At 46.1% G+C, this 22231-nt stretch overlaps 1 protein-coding gene across 1 annotated transcript in view; it reads left to right on the top strand.

Moving 5' to 3' along the window:
• Window positions 1-17895: 17895 nt before the first annotated feature.
• The window catches only part of NUAK1 (NUAK family kinase 1), a gene marked incomplete at both ends in the record, with an annotated part of 44483 nt that continues 40147 nt past the window's right edge, over window positions 17896-22231 (top strand). Inside the window, one exon of the mRNA XM_079535190.1 lies at window positions 17896-18207. Coding sequence (XP_079391316.1) covers window positions 17896-18207 — 312 coding nt within the window. The remainder of the gene's footprint in view (window positions 18208-22231) is intronic.

Below are 22231 nucleotides of genomic sequence, written 5' to 3'. Positions count from 1 at the left end.
TTGAACAGCTGTGCTCATTTAGACTTGAAAACAGTGGAGGGGCTGAAGGGAAAGAAGGGAGGAAACAAATAGTACAGTTCTCAAATATGTAAGAGGTAGTTCTGAAGAAAGAAAGGGCCCGTTTGCTTATTGTGGAGAGGGTGAGATTGAGCTGAAATGCAGCAAAGCAAAGATAAGGACATTACAGGGGCAGCAGAGAGCTTCAGGGCCATCACTACTTTCTGGTGAACCTTCCCAGGCTGCAACTTCGAGGGCTCATGCTGGGAATAGCACAAGGCAGATGTGCAGTGTGTTTCTCTTCCCCTGTGGTCTGCAGTACTCTCCCCACTGGTACTTATTCTGCCCATTTTGCTAATAACTGGTCCCTGATGTATTTGTTGTGCCCTCAGCTGCTTTGTTTATAGGTGTTTCAGGATGGGAAACCTGTAGTCATTTTGCTTGTAATGTTAACCAGAATGTGATATTTAGCACTGCAAGATGCTCATCGCTGTTGGTTCACAAAGTACCCTGTGTTGCTGCTATCCTGCCCTTCCTGCATGCATGTTAGCCCTTGCCATCCTCTGCCAGCAGTGAGCAGGTGTTCACGGACATCAGAGGTGCGGGGTCGCAATATTTACACAACATTTATTTCCAAATCCTGGTAGGAAATGCTCAAAGAACATGCAAATCCATTCCTTTTTCAAACAGTCCCCTTGCTCCAATGGTGACCAGAGATGCTTAAAATAATTCCATCCCGCACACCAAAGCAACAAGTGTATTTTCTGTTGGCTCACATAACAAAACCTCTCCAGAATCTCTTGGTATAAATCATTTTGCCAGCTCTTAAAATAATGTATTTTCAGTAGTTGGAGCTTGCTCACACACTGAGAGAGGAAACTCAGGAATCTGTTCATAAGAGCAGAATTTGATGATTCTGACATTTATAATGCAAGTGCTAAAACCCAGAGGTATTTGAAGTTAATGCAGCATCACAGTTTTAGCCTGCTAGACCTAAGACAAAGAGATCCCAGAGCTGTTTTTTAAGTATGAGAACATATGAAACAGGTGTTCCTTTGGCTGACAATGATGCATCCCAAAATCTTTTCCACAGTGGTGTTGCCTAGGAGCTCAGCTCAGCATTTTGCCACAAATCTTTTGTCAAGCGATTCCAGTTTCATTTTGAGAGGAATAAAAACCAACGAAGAATTTTCTCATTTTCTTATATCCTCTTGAGAAGAAATTAGTGTATGAAATATTAATTAGCCAGTTAACTCCTGTGCCCTGCCCTGATGTCCATCACGGTTGCAGAGGAAGAAGCTGGTTCTAATAAGGCCGGCTTTGTTCCACTCAGGAAGATTTTCCCTTGGCACTCTCTAGATGTAAATATGTCAGATTCCTGTGGATAATCCTTTCCTGTCAATACTGCCTAGGTTGGGGCTGGGATGGAGTCCTGCAGTGATGAGTAAGGATGGAAAACATAACAAGCACAGAAAAAATCAGACTTGAAACTCTCTCGCAAATTTTTAGTGCTCTGGCTTTCAAACAAGGTTCCAATAATTTTGTGGGTTTTTTTTTTTCCTTTCTCTTTTGACCAAAATTCCCATAAATATATATGTGCCAAGAGATACAGAATATAATGTTTAAATGTTATTTGCTCTGCAGTAATAATTTGAAGCTTCAAGCTAGATTAGCTCTTTAAATGTCAGCCACCACAGACTTTCACTTTTATGGAGAGCACTGCAAAAGGCATTATCTAGACAAATGAATTGACAGCTGTTAATGGCAGATGAAAAGGAAAGAATGCAGTTCCCAGGATATTTCTCATTTTGGTGTCACTCAGGCAAAAAATAAAAATAAAATCATGCCAAGAGTTTCCCAGCCCTGGAAACCCCAAATGCTCTGCAAAAGGAAACAGGTCCCAGCCTGCAAGTGATCTGCCTGGGAGCCAGAGTCCCAGGCTAGGCAGCAGTATGCACCTGAGCTGTGTTGCCCAAGCTGCCTCACCTGGATGACTTTGTTGCTCAAGGTCTCTAAATGGAAAGCTGCAGGCCTTCAATGAAGATTTGCAAACCACTCCTTTATAGTTCCTACATACAAATGAGAAACTTACAAGTTCTGGTCCCAGTCAAGGGACAAGGAAGGGTCCCAGTCCAGATCCCTCTGAAGTCAATAGCTATACTCCACTTCCTTCTCTGGTATAAAATTAAGGCCAAAGCACTTTGCCCAAAGCCACACAGAAAATGTGTAATAAACCTAGCAATGATTTCCAGTACCTAAAACTCCAAAAATCCTCTCTTCCCCTACGAGTGTGTCAGAGCAGTTTACCAAAACACCTAATAGTTACCAGAACGTCTCATACTGAGCGAGGCTTTCCTTTCTTAAGTCTGCTTCTCCATGTCTGGACATATACGTAGAAGATTATCAAAGTGTGGAATACAGATTTCTATGATTTATGGTTTAAACAAATATGGTTTATGCTATTAGGGAAGCAGACTGGGCCCCAGGGCACAATTACTAACTATTTGTGTTCAAAAGATTGCAAATATAAGCAATAGAGATGGTCCAATGCTCATTATTACACTCCAGAGTAAATAACTCACTGAGAGTGAGCCTTTTCTGCACTGTTGTTTCACAGAATCACAGAATCATTAAGGTTAGAAAAGACCTCTAAGACCGTGTAGTCCGTTTGTCTATCCCCACCATGCCCACTAACCGTGTCCGTCCCTCAGTGCCACATCCATACAGTTCTGGATGGTACCTCCAGGGATGGTGACTCCACCACCTCCCTGGGAAGCCTGTACTAATATCTCACCGGCTGCCTGGAGCTGTGAGCAGCGCATGTTACACTGGCACCATTCAGCTGTGAGTTCAGAGATCCCATTACTAGGAACAAAAGTGACACTGAGGCATCACAGGTATTGCCCCAAATGAATGGAGCTATTGTTACTTCCACCCCAGAGGGTTCAGCCCTCTCCCAACAGCCCTGGTTGAGAAGGCTTATTTAGGGGCACCTGTCTGCTGGAATGCTCTGGGCACCAAACAACTCTCTTAGTGGCATATTTTGTAGGATTAAACGTGGACTTCAAGCACCCTGCTATGATCGTCTTAGTCTCATCCTCATTCCAGATTTCTAACATCATATATTCAGGTCTGAAGATGGTTTTGTTCTTAGCGATTTCATTAAGTGTTGTACATTCTTGGGATGGTTTCTGAGAAAGAAAAGAAACTCAGTTTTGTCTAATGTGCTTAACATTTAAAAATAAGATGTGCAAGAGGAAGAACAACTTTTCCATTCAGGAAGGAGATAGTTGTACAGATAGTCCTTACTAAGCTTTCATGAACATGAGATTGATGGACATTTTCATAACATTTGCTGGAGTCTGAATCCTTAGAGAGATTAACTGAGATTAGAGAGATTAACTGTTAACCCTTAACTGAGGTGAAAATAACCTCCTAGACCCTCGAAAAATTCCCCTGTACTTGAATGCATTCAGTGCTCAAGTAGTATTACAGCATCTCAGAAGTGTGTCGCAGCCTTTCAGTGACTGCAGGCAGGGTGGTAGCAGGATTGGAGAAAGCCCTGACCTCTTCAACCCTCAGCCATTGGGTGTTTGCAGCCACAGCAGCTGTAGGGTGTAGCAGCCTGACGGCTCACAGCCCATTTGGGTGCAGGGCAGCCTCCTCTGCTCAAGGCAAGGATAAAGTATCTTGAAGCCTTCAAGATGAAGACTACCATTCTCTCCCTTCCTTTTTTGGGGTCTTACCTCTCATGCAACACGACCCAAAGCCCATGGACATTGAGGAATTGTTTTCTGTTGATTTCCATACTTTCTGGAGGTGCAGGATATTGTGAAAAAATTATTTTCAGAAAGACTGGTGGCACGGGCTTCCCAGGGAAGTGGTGGAATCACCATCCCTGGAGGTGTTCCGGAACCACGTGGATGTGGGACTGAGGGATGTGGTTAGTGGGCACGGTGGGGATGGGCTGGCATTTGCACTAGGTGATCTTAGAGGTCTTTTCCAACTTTAATGGTTCTATGATTCTACGAAGTGGACAGAGAAAGGTGAAGAATTCAGTGACAAAGAAAAATTTGCAAGGGCTGAATAGGATGGATACCTGCTTTACAGCCTCCAGCCCCACTACATATTTTCCAGTGTTTGGGGAGCTTTCTTATTAGTTTCTTTTTTTCCAGAACAAAGAGTCTTCTGTTTCTTCAGTCCACCTCTCAGTATGGACAGGGCATACTTAAAAATACAGTTGGCATTAGATAGTGGAACTCCAGTATTATTTCATAAATATCATCCTCAAAAGTAGTTTTTGGTTCAGGACATATGCAAGGATCAAGGGCAAGTGTTGCAATGAAATGCTCCAGAAATGCTGGGCAGCTGCATTACACAGCAAGAGAAATCTTGTGTTTGAACTTTCAGGAATCAGTCCCTATTCACCAAAGTCCACACACAAAGTCCACCACAGAAATCACTGAGGATTGGCAGGAGGTTTGCTTTTAGGTTTCATTTATCTATTCATCCAGTTTGCAGAATCACTACTCGTATATAACCTTGCTGTTTTAGTAGAAGTTCTGCAAATAGTTCTGGAAGAGAAATATGTGTGTTGCAGCTATGCCTATGGTCCCTGGGCCTTGAAGCACAAGTGCTGACTGCCTGCTGAGCATGTCTGGGTAATGCAGCTCTTATGGATGTGGAGTAGTATCCAAGCATTAAACTTGCAGAAAAAGCTTCATCTATCCAAGAGTCCCATTACATTAGCTTTTGTTTAGATCCTAGTTTGCCTTTATTTGCCTACATAAAGCTTTTCTGTAGGCTTGCTATTTAGCAGTCGTTAGAAAAGATATAGTTTATCGCTTTACCTATGAAATTAATTCAATAACAGAGCTGCTGTTTCAAATAATGGTACAGGGCTAAACCCCTATTAATGAAAGTATTTAAAGAGAAGCACAACTGTTAAAAAGCCTTTTTTGAGCATTGCTTATTGTTCTTCTTGAGTACTCTCATCTCACAGTAACAAAAACCCTGATCCTGAAGAGCAATAAGACACATCCAAGATCTACAGAGAAGGAACTGGGTGTCCTGGTGGGCAATAGGTTGGTCATAAGTGAGTGGCTATCAGATCGAGGGGGGTGATCCTCTTGCTCTCCTCTGCCCTGCAGAGGCCACATCTGGAGTGCTGTGTTCAGGTCTGGGTTTAAGAAAGACAGGGAACTTCTAGAGAGAACCCTATGGAGGGCCACTTAGATGATGAGGGGCCTGGAGCACCTCCCTTATGAGGAATGGCTGAGAGCCGTGGGACTACTCAGCCAGGAGAAGGCTGAGGGGGCATCTCATCAGTGCTTGTAAATATCTCACGGGTTGGAGTCAGGAGCATGGGGACAGGCTCTTTTCAGTGGTGCCCAGTGACAGAGCACAGGGCAAAGGACACAGACTGGAACACAAAGCTCCATAGACACATGAGGAAGAACTTTTTTACTGCGAGGGTGACAGAACAGTGGAACAGGCTGCCCGGAGAAGTGATGGAGTGTCCTTCTATGGAGAAATTCAAAACCAGCCTGAACACTTTCCTGTGGAACCTACTGTAGGGAACCTGCTTTAGCCTGGGCCTGGACTGGATGATCTCCAGAGGTCCCTCCCAACACCTCAATTCACAGGGCCTGCACCCCTCTGAAGGCTGTACCCTCTAATGACAAGACACATGCTGCAGTGCTCTGCTAGCATCGTAGGGGTGGCTTTGATATTCAGGCCTCACTGGAAAGAGGAATTCCCCACTGCAGATGAGGAACTCATCTCTATAGATGATATGTGAGATGCAGCCTGGAGCTTTGGACACAGGCTGTCCATCAGTCACTGCCACCGGACCACTCCCTTTCTTTTTTCTTGAGGTTCACCCCTTACACCTCCCTCTGCTCCAGCCTGCTGGTTATATGTTTCCCTGCATTTAAGTCCTGAGCATTCCTCACTAATTCACCTGCTGAAATGATTTTACTGCAGGAGAAATCCTCTTTCCACATTATCTTCAGTAAATAAAGCAGAGAAAGTTGCAGTGAAGGGAAACTCCTGGGGAAAACCCCGGAGAGCAGTGAGAGACTCAAGGCCAGCAGTTAGCTTGTCTTCAAAACTAACAGCAGCATTTAAAGTACAGCTGAAATTCTTTTTGTGCCTTTTGGTCTTAGTCACCATAAGCACATTTCTCTTGCTGGCTGCATTTTGAGTCTCCTTTGCAGCTAACAAAGAAAAGGGTTGGGTGTGTTGGCAGACATTGGCTTCTACCACTAAGTTTATTCAGTACAACTAGTGAGTCTTGATGTTGTAGGGAATCTTATGCTGTTGTATTAAGCACCTAGTAAGGAAGTATAAGGTCTATCTGTTCATTCCGTGCCTCCTTCTGCTCCTTTCTTTGGGTGTTTTCATTGCAAATGCTGCACTTCAAGGCAGTTCACTCAATTCACTCTTTTCAAGGACTAAACTAAGCAGATTTGTTATCCCATCCATACCTGTTAACAAGAGGAAAGCAGCACTTTGTTATGATGGTCTAAAGATGTAAAACATCAAGAGCAAGGAGCTGTGTGGGAGGCCACACAAGCACATCTGGAGCAGCTGGGTGCAGAGCTGCAGCAGTGCCTGTTTGCCCCTGTGCAAAAGAGGAGAACAGTGTCCTTAGGATGGGATGTTGTGCTGTGTGTCCCTAGGATAGGTTGTTGTACTGAAAATCCCCAGTGCAACAGTTTCATCTGTGGAGATGTGAGAGCCCTTCCTCATCACCCTGGCAGTGTGAATGTATTCTAAAGTTATAAAAAAATAAATCCATAATCCGTCGAGAATATGCCTTACTTCACGTGTTATGCAGAATAAATCTGGTAGTGCCCATCTCCGGGTTGACTGATCTGCTGTCTGCTGCTGCCCTAAATCCTGTAACATTCTCAAGCTGGGCAGAGTTTCCCATTTGCTGTCCCAGTGATGCATGGAGAGACAGGCTGCTGTTAACCAGGTTCTTTGTGCCTCTTGAAGAAATGAATTGGGTGCTGAGAGTGGAAGGAGCAGCCACCCACTGAGTCAAGCTACCAGCAAGAGACCATCTAGTGCTAATATAAAGGATGACCGGGCATGTGAGGCTTTTGAGGTGTAGATTTAAATCCCTTTGGCCAATGGTTTTTCTGCTCCAGAGGATCTCTAATCCAGTGGGGCTGAGCTTTGCTTCTATGAATCTTTCTCTTTTGAGTTTCACTGCCCATAAACTTCCAATTAGTCTCCTTAATATGAGGCAAAAAGTCTTCACACTAGCACTTTTTGAGTCTATTTTTATAAGATGAGGGACTCCTTGGTTCCACAGGGCATTCAGAAATAAAATGCATTCAGTAGCCATAAAGATTTTCCATTAGCTTTATGTTTCTTTTCCTTTCAAAACTTGGGACTATATAGCCTATATATGCTGCTTGCCACTGCTCCTTTTCAGTGCAAATCTTCATTTTTCTCCTTTAAACTTGGTGCCAGATTCTGGCCATGTAAATCCAAACCAAATCCTCTGGCTCTGCCCTCAGGCTGCCCAGTGGAGCAGAGTGATGGATTGATGCTGGCCCTGGCACCACTTCCAAAGTTGGGCCCTGATCTTCGGTATGGGTGTCTTCAATGCAGGGCCTCGTCTGACAGCCAAAGAGGGGGCAATGCTGGGGACACTGGGGAAAACAGCATCAGACAGTGGGGAGACAGCTATCCAAGGAAGACAGTGGGGACTTCCCTACCATGTCCTGGGTGTGGTTATTATGTAGCCTCTTCTGCTGTGGCCTCTTTTAGAAGCCTGTGTAAAGCTGCCAGTTGAAATGGTGTTACCTGTTCTGGCAATGGTTTTCAGGAATGCAAAACTTAAAAAATGGGAAATTGTTTTTGGTGGAATTCAATGCAAAGCTGGGTCCAGCAAGGCCGAGTCCAACAGTAAAAGGGGCAGAGACACATGTATGCTTCTTGCTGGCTGCATCACAGGGCAGCTAAGGCTATCTTCCTTCTGGTCTGCTCTCCAGACCACTAAATATTCATTCATTTGGTTGGCTCTGATGCTCCACAATGCACCTGCTATTTTGCACGCTCTCATTTCCTACCCGATCTTATTGATGCAGCCTGGGCTACCAACGGCAAGCTACTTCCTTGGGGAAAATTAGGCTGTCCGAACAACTCACAAGGAAGAAAAGGAACGCCCTATGTGCATGACCCCTCTGCCTCCAGTCTTTGGGCAGTTAGCAAGTAGCACTGATGAATGACTGAAGGATGCAGCCCCTGGTGGTGGCTGAGGGAGCACAATGCCTGTGAAGGGAACAGGGCAATCCCTAACACCATTGATGGTCTGTGCAATGGGAATAAACATCTCTGCTACAGAGCAGGTGTCAGGTGAGGGCTGAGGGCCCAACTGCTTTCTTGTTGGGCTGAACTATAATATATAAGTAAATGTAGAAAATCAGAGAAACTGCACCTCCAGAAAAATTAGAACAAAGCAGGAAAAGAAACCAGCTATGGATGTTGTTATCTTGCACCTGTGTTTTAAAAAGAAAAATAAAAATTCCCTGTGATTTACGCTGGCATATATTAATATTATTTCTACCAAAGTGAGTGGGGTTACACTAGCATAAGCACAGAGAGCAACAAGGTCTCACAAAGAACAAAGCCCCTGGATGAAATTGCTGGCGTACACAAATGCATTTCACAGACCTCAAAGGTGCCCTGCCTGCTTGTACCCATGGTGAATTTGGTTCGTTTTCCCCAGAGGCCTTTTTCCATTTTAAATATAGCACACACGCAGATGGCTGGGACTACAATGGGCTGCATGGCTTTGTATTACAGCAGGCAGCTTGACGTCGGCTTGAGCACAGTGACGCGCTCAGCCATGATTGCATTTGGAGCTATCAGTGAGCAATATTTCAGCTCCTTGTCACCTTCAGCTTGGGGATGGTTTGCAGACCCTCAGGCATCAAAGCAAGCATAAAAGGATGTTTAATGCTGACAGGATTTCTTATGTGGCCATTTAAGCAATACAATCACACATATGTACACAGAGGTATTATTTATACACACACTCATATATATGTTTGCTGCTGCTGGCTATAACATAGACTCACACCTGCACATACACATGCAGTTTTTATTGATTACAACAATCTCTTGGAAATCAGACACTGCTGTGTATTTTGACTCCTTTCCCTCATGGTCAGTGTAGCCTTCTTTTGAGCAGTCCTGCATACCCACTGCTCCCACCAAGCACTGTGGCAGTCATGCATAATCTCCTCCTCTGAAAATCCTATTTTGCTCTCACGAGCTTGCTTGCAATGGTCTGCTTCTGTTGTAGCTTCAAGTAAATATATGTGCATTAGACTTCTGCAGTATCTTCAAACACTGGAGGTTGTGTCCCACCAGAGCACCTCTGGCAGCTGCTGATCTTAAAATGTGACTCTAAAGCTTTGCCTCAGACTGAAAAAGCTGCTTTGAGCTTTACCTTTCCTGCAAAAATGTGTGTTTTTGACAGTATCTGTCTGTCATCAGGAATGATGGGTCCTCCGCTGCGTTCCCAAAAGTGCAGCCACAATACCAACACATAAGCATTCAGATTTGATCAGTCTCTTCATGACTGCTTTGAGTGCAGTATGCCTAATACTATCCTCACCCACACTCTGTCTGGCTTTAGTGATGCTAAGCCCAACTTACACCCAGGTTTGCATGCCAAAAATTATATTTACCGCTAAAAAGTAGTTGAAAAGTGTTGCTGGGTAGCACCGCTGGGTGATTCTGTTTTGCAGACGCATTTTTCTACAGCCACTGGGTGGTGCTACAGAAAGGGATGCTCCGCTTTCTAGAGCAAAGCAGGTTTCTTTCGCAACGATCGCTATCCAGAGACATCTATCGTTAGATAAAGTGGTGATGAGAAACACCCTTTTTCCCTTCACGTCTCCAGTACCAGTATCGCCTTTGCATTGTTCAAGTTGAAATTTTAGAAATCTAGCTATCTCATTTCTCTATTAAATGCTAGTTTAAATAATCTCTAACTGTCAGGTATTTGATCTACACATTGCCATTGGGGCTGAATATTGCAGGGACACCACAGGAGAACTGTCCCATCTGAACATGAACGTGTTCCATGCCACCGTTTGCTTGCTTTCCCCGATGATCCAGAACCAGTGTTTATTTTTCTTTGGCAGCATTGCTCACAGAAAGCTTTTGGATTGCACAAGCAAAAAGAGCTCTCGGAACAGAGGATGCACCTTTGCTTGGCACAAAGTCAGTAAGAGATGGTCACAAACAACCCCTGTTCTCTGGAATATCCTGTCGCACCCTGTGGGTGTCAGCTGGCACGAGGGGATGAAAGGTAACAATCTTCCTTCAAACAATGGCAGGAGGGTGATGAGAAGCCCTGAGGCAGTGAGTTCTGAAGCTTCCAATCCAGGTCCTAAGGGGGAAAGCCTAAAGCAAAGCTGACTCATCTGCCCACAGTGAGAAGGGAGCAGAGGCAGGTAGAATTCAGGTGTCATCATGCTGATGGGAGATGAGTGTGCAGGGAGAAGGTCCATCATTTCCAGAGGTTTTGCGGAAGCATCTGTTGATTCCAAGCAGTCGAAGTGGTGTGCAAAATCTTTGTAGGCTTCAGTGCCAGAAAAGCCTCCTGTATGTGGAGCCCTCACAGAGATTAGTGCAAGCTGAGGTAAAGTGAGAAGGATCCAGCCTTGCTAAAGCAATGGGAAGTATGCGGAGGTCACATTGCTCCTCTTATTAAAATCGGATGCTTTTTTCATCTTGGTAACAGGCCTTTAAGAATGTTCTTTAGAAATAAGTGTCCTATTCCATTAAAAATAAATGTTTCTTTCTTATAACACAATTAATGTCAGCAAAGCATTCTGCAGATCCGAGGAGATTTATTTTTGTATAATTCTTGGGAGGCAGGAAAGAGTATTCCAGTTCTGCAGGAGAGATAAGGAGACACAAGCTTAAAAGTGTTTTTAGGCACTGGGCCAGGTTTTCACCATGGCTGATGGAGGACAGAGAGGAATCTCTCCAAGTCTCTACAGACGTGATGGGGAAGGTAGCTCTTCCCTTCTATCAGCATTTTCTAGAATGTCATGTGCTCTGAATTGATGTAGAAGAGCTGGTGGCATCCATATGTTGCTTTGATTCTTCCTGTAGGATTCCTCCTGTAGTTCTCCTAAGACTTGTGTTGTCTTAGAATCACAGAATCATTAAGGTTGGAAAAGATCTCTAAGATCACCTGGTCCAGCCACCAATCCACCCTCACCATGTCCACTGACCACATCCCTCAGTGCCACATCCACATGGTTCTGGAACACCTCCGGGGCAGTGACTCCACCACCTCCCTGGGCAGTCTGATCCAACACATCCACGCTTTCTGAGAAGAAATTTTTTCCCAATACCTAATCTGAAACGAACTGTGGCCGTTACCTCTCATCTTAGGGTTGTTCACTGTGCCTGTCGGTGCCCTAGCTGATGTGTTGGAGAAGGGTGCAGAGTGGAGGAGCTAGCACCATGTAAAAACTGCTGGCATCTCAGCAGAGCAAGCACAGCTCTTCCCCGCCCTGAGGCCCAGCCCAGCCCTCTGCATGCCCTGCTGTAGGCTCAGTGGTAGGGATGGTGCTGGAGTCACTGCTGCCCTCCTGGGCACAAAGACGTGAAAGGTGGCATCCCCCTGTTTGCCATTTTGCCATTTGCTATTCCTTTTATACTGCCTTAGAAGCACAAAAGATGCGCAGGAAGCAATGAAACCTTCCCCCTCGCAATTCCCTAGTCAGCATAATGAAATTTTCATGCATAATAAGTCTTTGATCATGTTTGTCACTTAGCCAATTTGCTATTGATTTAAAGAGCTGTCTCTGCTAGAAAATAGACAAAGAGAATGTGCTTTTAAAAAGATCTAATGGAAGATCATATTAGATCCTTGTGCATCTATGCACGAACAGAATCATTTTCCATTTAACTGTGCTCTGTGCTTTGCTGCCCCAGATTTCTGGGTATGTCTTTTCCTGTGGAAATCATGTTATATCATTGGTATACATCCTAAAGTTGTAATATTCTGTTTTCATCTTTGTAATTGCTTACCATAAAATGATTAGTCTGCCATTAATGGCTTTTATTATTTGACCTAATTTTATTTACAAGTCATAGACAACACTGTTCTCCAAAGCCAGGAAGTGGCTGCAGACAAATGAAAAGTAAACAAAATAAAACCAAAGGAAGCTGGCAGCCCCTGTACTGAGTGTATTTTCTAGTTTAGTATTGTCTCAACTTTAACAAAATAATTTTCAGTGAATAAAAAAACAGGGACAGAATCACAGCTACAAAGGGGAGCCATGATGCAGGCCTAGTGCTGAATTCCAGCATGTCAGTGGGAATTTTGAGGAATGAAAAGACAGGGAGGTGGTTTCTCAACGTTCCTAGCATGGAGATGGTGGTGAGGGGAGCAGTTCTGTGCTGCCATCTGAAACATCCCAATGAAGAAGAAAGGCTTTGCCTGGGGAAGGTACACACATTAACCGGAAAGTGATATGTGTTATCAACTGATGCTGTTCTTTCTGAAGGTATGGTATGCATCCCCCATACCACAGCAGATAATATGTTTTAGGTGCTGTGGGGTTGATTTTCAGCAATAGGGCAGGATTTGCTGTCATTATCCCAGTCTTTGGAAAAGCTTGTTTGAATGAGTGCATCCAAGGGTGCTATCATCCAAAAAGCTGATTGATGCTACATTTAGCATAACATCTTATGCTTAAGCTTCTTCAATCTAAAATGTATGTGTATATTTGAAAGACAAAAAGAAATCTGTACTTTTTTACTCCACGCATTATTAGAATAGCCTTATCCTTGTGTTTCCAAAGAAACTATTTGTGCATCTAAGAACAGCGTGAAAAGATCTACAATCCAGACACAGACCCCCAAGACCTCAATATCAGAACAAACATCTGGTGCAAAACATGCATTTGGTTTTCCTCATCGCAGGCACAGAGCAAAGAACACCACACAGAAGCCACATCTAAAGCTAACATGCCGCTTCTCGTAGGATCTGCCGGGTGGTGATCAGACTGGGCAGGAAATCCCAAAGTCCTGGAGGGATGTATCTGCCCCATCTCATCCGTGAGTCATCCAGGACGAAGAGGTCAAAATGGCAAAAGTTCATGGCTCTCCATTATGTTCCTGTACAAATGTCTCTGGGTGAAGGCTCCTATGGCGTGGGCTGGGGATCGGTTGCAGGATGCCCCCAAGTTGGGGAGCGCCTCGGGTGCATTTTGGTTACTGCTTCCCCTTTCACCGCTTCAGCTGCCTCCTGGCCACACGCCTCCACCCTTTTCCGCCGCAACCCACAGGCACCGCTGTGGTCTGAGCTCGGGGTTGCAATACCAACAAGCGAGGCTGAGATGGTTTACTCGCTTCACCGCACGCACTGCTGCGCTGGGGAAGTTGGTGACAGAGGCACTGTGATAATGGTGCTGGGGGGACAACTGCTTGTGGTGGTCCTTTGGAGAATCGGTGTGCTATAAGAGATGCTGATGTCGTTCCACATGCGAGGTCAGGGTGCGGGCACAGTGACCCCAGCTGAGATCCAGCAGTGCACACATGGCTTGATGTGCTGATGGTTGAGGTGATGCAGCCAGCTTATTTCTCAAAGAATCGGCAAAAAAACAGCTGTGGCGGAAGGGAGGCAACCAAGGGCAAGGAGGGGAAGTGATGAGAGGAGGGCAGCATGCTGTTGAGTGACTTAGTGACTTTTGTCACTTCTTTTTTTGCGCTTTTCATTGGTGACATGTGCAAGCCAGCAACCCCCAGCCCACCTTCCTGCCAACGGTGCTGAAAGCTGTAATGTTGGGCTTCCTTTTTACAGCCTGCTGATGTGAGTGGACTTTAATGTGGAAAGGATTTATGTTCAGGGGGCTGAAGGGAAGCCTTTATAATTTATTTAATAAAAGTAGTATATAAATAACACAATAAACACTTATACCATCACCAATATTTACTGAAGGAGTACCTAAGCCAAACAAGAAATTTGAAAGCAGAAGGAAATGCACGTGCTTAATCTCTCTGGAAATCCTGTACACTGCAATAGGAGAAACACTGGGCCTCAGCATCTACATGTTAGTTTTCTCACTGGTAAATTTTGGATACCTTCTCCCTGTTGGTCAGCCACACTGAGTGCCCCAATGTAGGCACTGCAGAGGTTTTGGGAACTGTGCATAATGGCTGAGTATGGAAAAGCAGATGTGAAATGGATTAAAAATCTGTATGTGTGTGTGACATAAGCATGCAGGCACATACATGCATATGTAAATATGTAAATGAATTTCAAACCTGGAGATGTAAATCCAGCTGGTTGGTATCCTCTGTGCTTCACATCAACTAGCAGAAAAAAGCAATGAGTGTGAAGGAAAAGATGATAACGTAGTCATTGCCTAAATTCCTCGTTAAATCCATTGAAGAAAGGTCGAGGCTTCTAAATGGAATTTTAGAATATGCTTCATGGACATATAACTGCCTGGTTGAGCTACACCTCAAAAGATGACTGCTTGTCAAGGTAAAGATTTACAGGAATCAGTACAGAGAAAATGAGCGTTACAGCCTTAATCCTGAACTGGCGTGACTGCTGTAATTTCCATAGCACACGCAATTTCAAGGATTGGATGTGGTCTGGCAGGGCAGATAATATGCAGATACCTGCTGCAGGAAGCAGATGGATGCCAGGCGCATCTCCTTCTACAGGATAATCCCTATCATTGAGTGAAGCACATTAGCTTGCTTTCACTTCATCCGGCCAAAAAGCTCCCTATCAGTGTGAGCTCATAGAGAGGAGAAAGTTCAGTTGAGGGAATGTCCTCTGGATTTGCCTGCCAGCATCTTCCAAATATTTGCAGTTATGCAATCTTTAGATTTGAAGGCTGAACAGTGCTGAGCACTTCAACTTGATCCAGCAAGCTGCACTTTGCTTGAAAATATTAAATGGCAAGGATGTCTCTATGTCAAATACCAAAGAAACTGTGCTGCTTGAAAGTTCACAGCAAAAATTAATCCTAAAAATGTACTGAGTTTTGTGATAAACTTATATTGCTGACATGTTGCCATCTTAAGATTTTTCTTCAATTCACACTGACTTAAGGAAGATAAGCCCACTGAAATCAATGGTTTTATTGTTGTTATTCTGATCACTGATATAGTTCAGATTTGGTACAACATATTCTGCGATGCTATTTTGCAAATTAAAGCCTAATCCTATTTCCTTTGAAGCTGGTTAGCAGAGATCTACTGGTTTCAATGGGAGGATAATTCCTTCTGTGAATAAAGAAAACATTTACATAAAATAACAATGTCAGAAATGAAGAATCCCCTGGTGGTGCCTGCAAACTCAGAGCACTGAAATCCTCACCAACTGTTCACGGCAGAAACAAGGAGACACTGCATTTCTTACAGTGACGCAGAACAGCTAGAGTGATGCAAAATATCTTGAAAAAGCCATATTTAAGACTGTCCACCTCCATTCTATCATTGCCTCTCATTTCTTCTGTGGTTTTTACTTCTTGGTATTCTTGTAGATATTGTAAAGGGCACTGCTTGACTATTTGCTCTCATGATTTTTATTCCTGTAATGACAATATAGATTACAAAGGTGACAGTATGTTACAACTGAAAAGGAAACATTTCCACATACCAGCGATACACTTCATCTTACGTATACTTCTCTAATTATCATTATTTTCCATTTCCATTATTTCATGTGAGCACAGAGATGCTCCTGTGCCCAGTTTTAATTTGTACACTTAATTTGCTTAATGCCCTCTGGCTTCACATTGACGAGTGTGGAGATTTGAAAGGAACCATGGCATTTGCATGCTACAGAGCACTGTGCTTATTCCATTATAAAAATGGCATTTTTCATTTTGGAGCTTCTGCTATTTACTATGCCTTATATCAATCACAGTATGCCCCAACGATTCTTGTGACAGACTTCCTTGTGGAATTGGTGCTGTAGGTCTCCAGGTAGTTAAAAGAGACTAATCTCAGGAATATTAACAATACTCATGCATGCAACATAATGAAATGTATTTTAATAGCTGGGATTATCCAAGAGCTGCACAGGAGGCTACACCAAGCTCGGCTTAGAGGGAGCTCCCAGGCCAACCACAGCCAGACATGCTTCCCTCCTGCCCCAGGGGGGCACCCAGGGCACAGCCAGCTGCCTTGGGTGCTGCAGGAGCCAGGCAGGACTTTCATCTGGACAGACTGCTGCACCTTTGGCACTTGGTGAGATTTAATCTATTTAAGTGAAGTTGTGTTGAGGTGAACATGCGCCAAGACAGTTTGTCACTCCTTGTGGCAGACAAAGGCACCATTCCGTGCTGCCAGTTCTCTGACAAGATTTCATCCTTTCCATGATTAAAGTAAAGGAAGGGGCTGCAGGAGGACACAGCTCTCTTTCTGTATGGTAACAGAGAAGCAGGCTTCTCTTGCTCTTTCTGCTTTGGGCCAGACAGTTTGCAGTGCATTCTGTGAGGGATGCTGCATTTCAGGCTCTGGGGCTCAAGCTGATAACCTGTCTCCCAATGATCTAGAATCAAGCGTGGGAGGCAAGATAAGGGTATTGGTGGGCATTTTGGCATTTATGGGGATACTGATGGATGGGAAGCTGGATGTGGGCCAGCAGTGTGCCCTCACAGCCAAGAAAGCCAACTATGTTCTAGGCTGCATCAAGGGAAGTTTGCAGACAGCAGGGCAAGGGAGGTGATCCTGCCTCTCTATTCTGTGCTGTGAGACCTCGCCTGGAGTACTGTGTCCAGATCTGGAGTCCTCAGTACGGGAGAGACGCAGTTGGAGTGCATCCAGAGGCCACTAAAGTGATCAAGGGATGGAACACCTCTCCTATGAGGACAGACTGAGAGAGCTCGGGCTGTTCAGCCCAGAGAAGAGAAGGCTCTGGGGAGGCCTGAGCCTTTCAGTATCGATAGGGAGGCTGTGAGAAAGACAGGGACAGACTGTTTAGCAGGGTCTGTTGTGATAGGACAAGTGGAAACAGTTTCAAACTAAAAGGGGAAATTCAGGCTGGATGTAAGGAAGACTTTTACACTAAGTGCTGAGAGGCACTGGCACAGGTTGCCCAGACAGGCAGTAGATGCCCCAACCCTGGAGAAATCCAAGGTCAGGCTGGAGGGGCTCTGAGCACCCTGATCTAGTTGAGGGTGTCCCTATTAATTGCAGCACAGCTACATTAGATGGCCGTTAAAGGTCCCTTCCAACACAAACAGTTTTGTGATTCTATGATTTCAGGGTTTCCAAAGATCGTTGTGAAAGCCTGCTCAGCTTGTGTTTGTGAGGCTGCACTGCCTGAATAGGGACCACAGCAGCACTGGGGCACAGTGGGCTCCATATGGCAAACAGCCCTGGCAGCCCTGACAATGTGAGCCCTGCCAAGCAGGGGCTGGGTGTGCCCGTGTTTTTCTGTGCGTTCCAATTACATGGAAACCCTACAGGAAACCGTCGCCCGTTCGGCTACTGGGGAAAATTAAAGTGTTTTCTGGAAAAAAAAAATACACTTTCCAGACCCAGATTTGGCACGGCTTCGCCTCTCCACACAGCCCGTGGCCGCACACCCGCTCCACAGGTGCCCACGCCCCACCGCGGAGTTCCCGCGCACCCTCGGCCCCGCCAACGCAGCTTCTACCCCCAGCGCGGGGGGACACGGCTCTCTCCCCGCCTTCTCTCCGCCGAGGGGGCGGTGCGGCCGGCACGGGCGGGGCGGAGGGGCCGGCGGGGAAGGGGAGGGGATGTCGGGGCGCCGCCGCCCCGCCCCGCCGCGCCCCATGGTGCCGGCGCGGGCGCGGGGCTGAGGCAGAGGCTGCGAGGCCGGCGGGGCGATCACACCAGCGCCCGCCGCCGCCGGGCATGGAGGGCGCCGAGGCGGCCGCCCGCGGCAGCTGCAGCAGCAGCCCCGCGCAGCCCCGCTGCTCCTCCTGCGGCTCCGCGCCGGCCGGCGGCGGAGAGGCGGCGGCAGCGGCCATGGAGGAGCCGCTCGGGGAGGCTGCGTCCCCGGGGGTAGCGGCGGCGGCGGCGGCGGCGGGGCCGAGGAAGCAGCAGGGGGTGAAACGGCATCACCACAAGCACAACCTGAAGCATCGCTACGAGCTGCAGGAGACCTTGGGCAAAGGCACCTACGGCAAAGTCAAGCGGGCCATCGAGCGGTTCTCCGGCAGAGTGGTGAGTGAGGCGGGCGGAGGGGCTGCCCCGGGGTTCCGCCGCTTGGCGTTCCTAGCAGCGCCGGTCGGGTCCGAGGGGCTCCGCGCAGCGCGGTTTTACGCAGGAGCTCCCCTTTTTGGGGGGTGGGGTGGCTGGGTGGCTGGCAGCTCATCGGTGCGTTTAGAAATGATGTTACTGGAAAAAGAGGGTGGCTTGCTGTGCTTGTTTGACTCTGACACACGGGTCTCCCGTGGATAGTTATTCTTTCCCAACTGGAAACCTGTCACGTTCCCCAGCCAGCCGACACCGCTTACAAAGCGCTGTCAGAATGGCAGGCATCGCTTCTGCAGCTCTAAACGCCGTCATTCGGTCATACTTTTGTGACCTGAACGTTGCTGACACCTAAAAAAAAACCGCAGCGCCATTGGCTTCCCCGATCCGTGTCACTGCTCGGCAGCGCCGGTGCTCGAGCCCCGAGTCCTGCCCGAACTCGGCGTGTCCCCGCCGGTACCGGAGCACAGAAGTGCGGCTGGAGAAGTGCACGCATTAGCCAGAGTTCGTGTCATTCTCGGTTTCAGAGGACCGGCGAGCGAGAAGCAGGCATTGGCTGCCCGGAGATGGTTTTTCAAAGAGGTCTTAGCCCAGCTCTTTTTGTGAAGCAGACTAATCGAGTTTTCACCAGGCTTCATCTAAAAGCAAGGCATCTCCCCAGTCACACTACAGGTTTTGTTTCATTTATTTTCCCGTTTCACTTGTCTGGGAGCTCAGCATGCACCCAGAGGCAACTGTAAAACAGCAAAAGAAATTGTAGATGCGCTGGCTTTAATAAGAGACATTTACTTTGCAACCAAATATCTTTGTGCCGACAGTGAAACTGAGGTTTCAGCCAAGCCGTGGAGTCAGATCATGTATGCTTTCAGTTTATTAGCTCATTTGGAGGCTGGCTGAAGAGAAACCAGAGATGGACATCTCTGCACATGCTCACTCCAAATGTAGGGTTTTTAAAGTTTGCTATTTTGGCCGTCTCACAATTTCAGGCTAACAAAAGCTCCAGGGCTATATTATTTAGGCTGTACTATTTACTATTATTTTGTAAGAAGATTATTTTGGAGTTGAATACATGATGCAGTAAATAAGAGAATATATTGAAGACTTTTTAAAATTCTTGGATAATCAGCAAGAGAAAAATTGGACTGTGCTGTAACTGAGATTTGTATTTGGGAAGGACTCTCTGTGGAAAGGATGTAGCAAAGATGCACATCCGCATTAACAACACACCCGGTCCTTTTGCTGCTTGCATCTGTCGTACACTTCTGCTCTACCAGCAGCTCAGGATACGCAGTAATATGGCCTGAGCTGAATTTGTATGAATTTTTATATATATATAAATATATATAAATATATATATTTCGTTGATCCCATCTTGAGATGGAGAGTGAAAATCAAAATACCTGTGTGATCTTAAGTGCAGTAAAATTGTTACACGGGCTCTAGCAGCTGGTATGTAGAAGCTAAACAAATCCTCGCAGGGGTGTTAGTTTTATACTGCGGTAACATAAACCTCGGCGTGTGGCACTTCATAATTATTAACTAGTCTAGAGGCAAGTTGTGGTGCTGCGTGAGTGTTTGAACTTAACATCTGTGAGCATATGTAAAATACCCACGTTTTGTCTGTGCACAGAATAAAAGCAAGCTGCCAGGAGCCCAGTCCAAATAAACAGAAAGCTCACTTCTTGCTTTCTGAGGGTCTCCCCAACCGGCCGGTTGCTCTCAATGCAGGAATGGTTGCTCAGAGAGGCACAGTGCTTCCCTCCAGTTCCCCTCTTCCCATCTCTTTCTCACGTCCTTGTCATATCTAGCATGTGCAGCAGGCCCAACAGTTGGCCTGGCTGTGGCCAAATGTCCAGCAGGGGATGCAGGAGAGAGCCGGCTCTGTTCCTGGCACTGCTTCCCATGCAAATTGTCTGACAACCAGCAGCCAGGTAGCCGAGTCCCAAGGTCGCTCTGGTCTGCTCTGTTTGCTTCCTATTCTGCTGCTGGTTTAGCTAATCGCCTTTTCTTTACTCAGTGGTTAGCAGGTATTTGAGTCTGTATGGTAACAGATTGCAAGGCTGGACCTTGGAAGTCACACTGTGTCCCCAGCCAGCTGTCCTCACTGGGCTCTTCTCCTGTTTGGCCTTTCTGCTTTTCCCATCCTTTAGCAATCTCTTTCACTCTGTGGCATTTCATGAAGATATCTTCCATGCTTTTAATGTGAAACACGAACATTGGATTTCTTGTCATCCATATGGCAACAATAAACAGCTCATGATTGAAGCAGAAATTGGCAAGTTTGAGTTAATGAAGTAAAAACAAGGTGTAAAGACGCTCAGTCTGAGGTGTGTACATCCTTGGTCTCTTGCCCTAGCAGGGTTTTTGTTGACTAAATGAAAGTAGTATTTGGCAGTTGCTAACAGGCTACAGGTTTATTCAGGTTGCTGTAGTTTCCTTGTCTTTCCTCTTAGCTCAGTGATACGTGATCATAAGGTTTCCTGCCATAAAGCTCCAGGGTAGCTTGTGTGATGCATGTAGTTTGTTATTGGAAACAACTTAGGTGAATTTGTGTATGGGTTACCACAGTGACTGCAGGCCGTTAAATAACACCCGCTGCGTGATGTATAGGCTGCCCAATTTTCCCAGCAAGATCTCCTTCATTAGTACTCTCTCAGCATACTCAGTGTAACTTAAGATATTTTAAATTAATGCACCTGTTAGTGAGTGTAAGGATGAAGAGATGATATTGCGGGCCTGTGAAGTAACACTCATGTTGACGTTTCTGTGGGTGTTTTCTCCACTTGTCATCTTGCACATGTTAGAGCAAAGAACTGAGCTTTTGTTTGTGTTATATAGTCAGTATGTGTTAGCCAAGAAATCTCCAGCTACACTTATGTCAGCAGTAGATAAGCTGTGTGCTGACCACCTCCAGCCCAGCCTGTGTGCGGTGCCTGGGGAAGGCCAAGACACTCGGTCCTCAGCGACTGGATGGCTCCTTACAGCGTGGGCAGGCATTTGTTCCTCTGGCTGGTTCTGCAGCTCTCATGCATTGCTCATTGTTCCTTACACTCTCGTGTGAAGGCTTCTCTGCCCTTCCTGCTGGGTGCCTCCTGTCCAGAAGCCTGATTTTCCCCTTTGCAAGAGCCAGGAGCTTTTCTCCCTCGCTTCTATTGGGGAGCAGCTGCAGAAGCCTCGTCTCTCCTTTCTGCTCAGTCAGGACCTCTGTTTTTCCTCCTCGCCAGCAGGTGGAGGAAGCAGTATTCTTCTCCAGCCTTCCTCCAGCACGCCAGTTATGTGGGGAATTGATGACAGGCTGCACTTGGCACGAAGAGCAGGCGTGCGGCACATACTTGTGCAGGCGGGTTCCCGTTAGTTGCGTGTGCTGTTTCTTTTGCAAGGAAGTGCAGGTAGAAGGATGCTGCCAAATTGCATTGGTTTCCAAATTCAAAGCTTATAAAAACCCTAAATTTTAAATCAACAGAAATAGGTTCTGTTGCAGTGTGAGTGAACATCTTTGCTTTGAAACAGCTGTGCTCTGTGGAGATTGTGGAGAGTCACGCAGGGTTTTGAAACCCCAAAACAAGAGCAGATTACATAAAAGGAAGACCTCTGCTTTGCTGATTATATTTCTATGTATTACTGCATAATAAAACAAAATGTGAGCACCAACAACAGCCCTGCCATGTCAGTAATGAAGAACTTGCATGTTACACAGCCATCTGTGTGTTGGCAGTGTGGCTTTTAAGTGTTCTGAATACCAAGGTAGAAGCATGCTTATGGGTCACCAGGGCTGGTGAAAGCCAGGCAGAACGTTTGTCCCAGTTCTCTTTCCTGCTTTGTTGATACTGTGAGGATAGCGGCTGTCTGCTGCCCTCAGACAGCCCAGTCAGGACCCTGGGTCCAGTTAGCTGTCAGTGCTGCGGTTCAGTGGCTCCTCACTGACTGCCTGGACACATTCCCTTTGTTTTCTCAGCAAATCTTCCATACAAGGAGCTAAAAGGATTCGGGTGTC

Source organism: Tetrao urogallus (assembly GCF_951394365.1).
Source record: "Tetrao urogallus genome assembly, chromosome: 1".
NCBI lineage: Eukaryota > Metazoa > Chordata > Aves > Galliformes > Phasianidae > Tetrao > Tetrao urogallus.
Note: the sequence above shows the minus strand (reverse complement) of the source record. Positions and strands in the feature narration are given on the sequence as shown.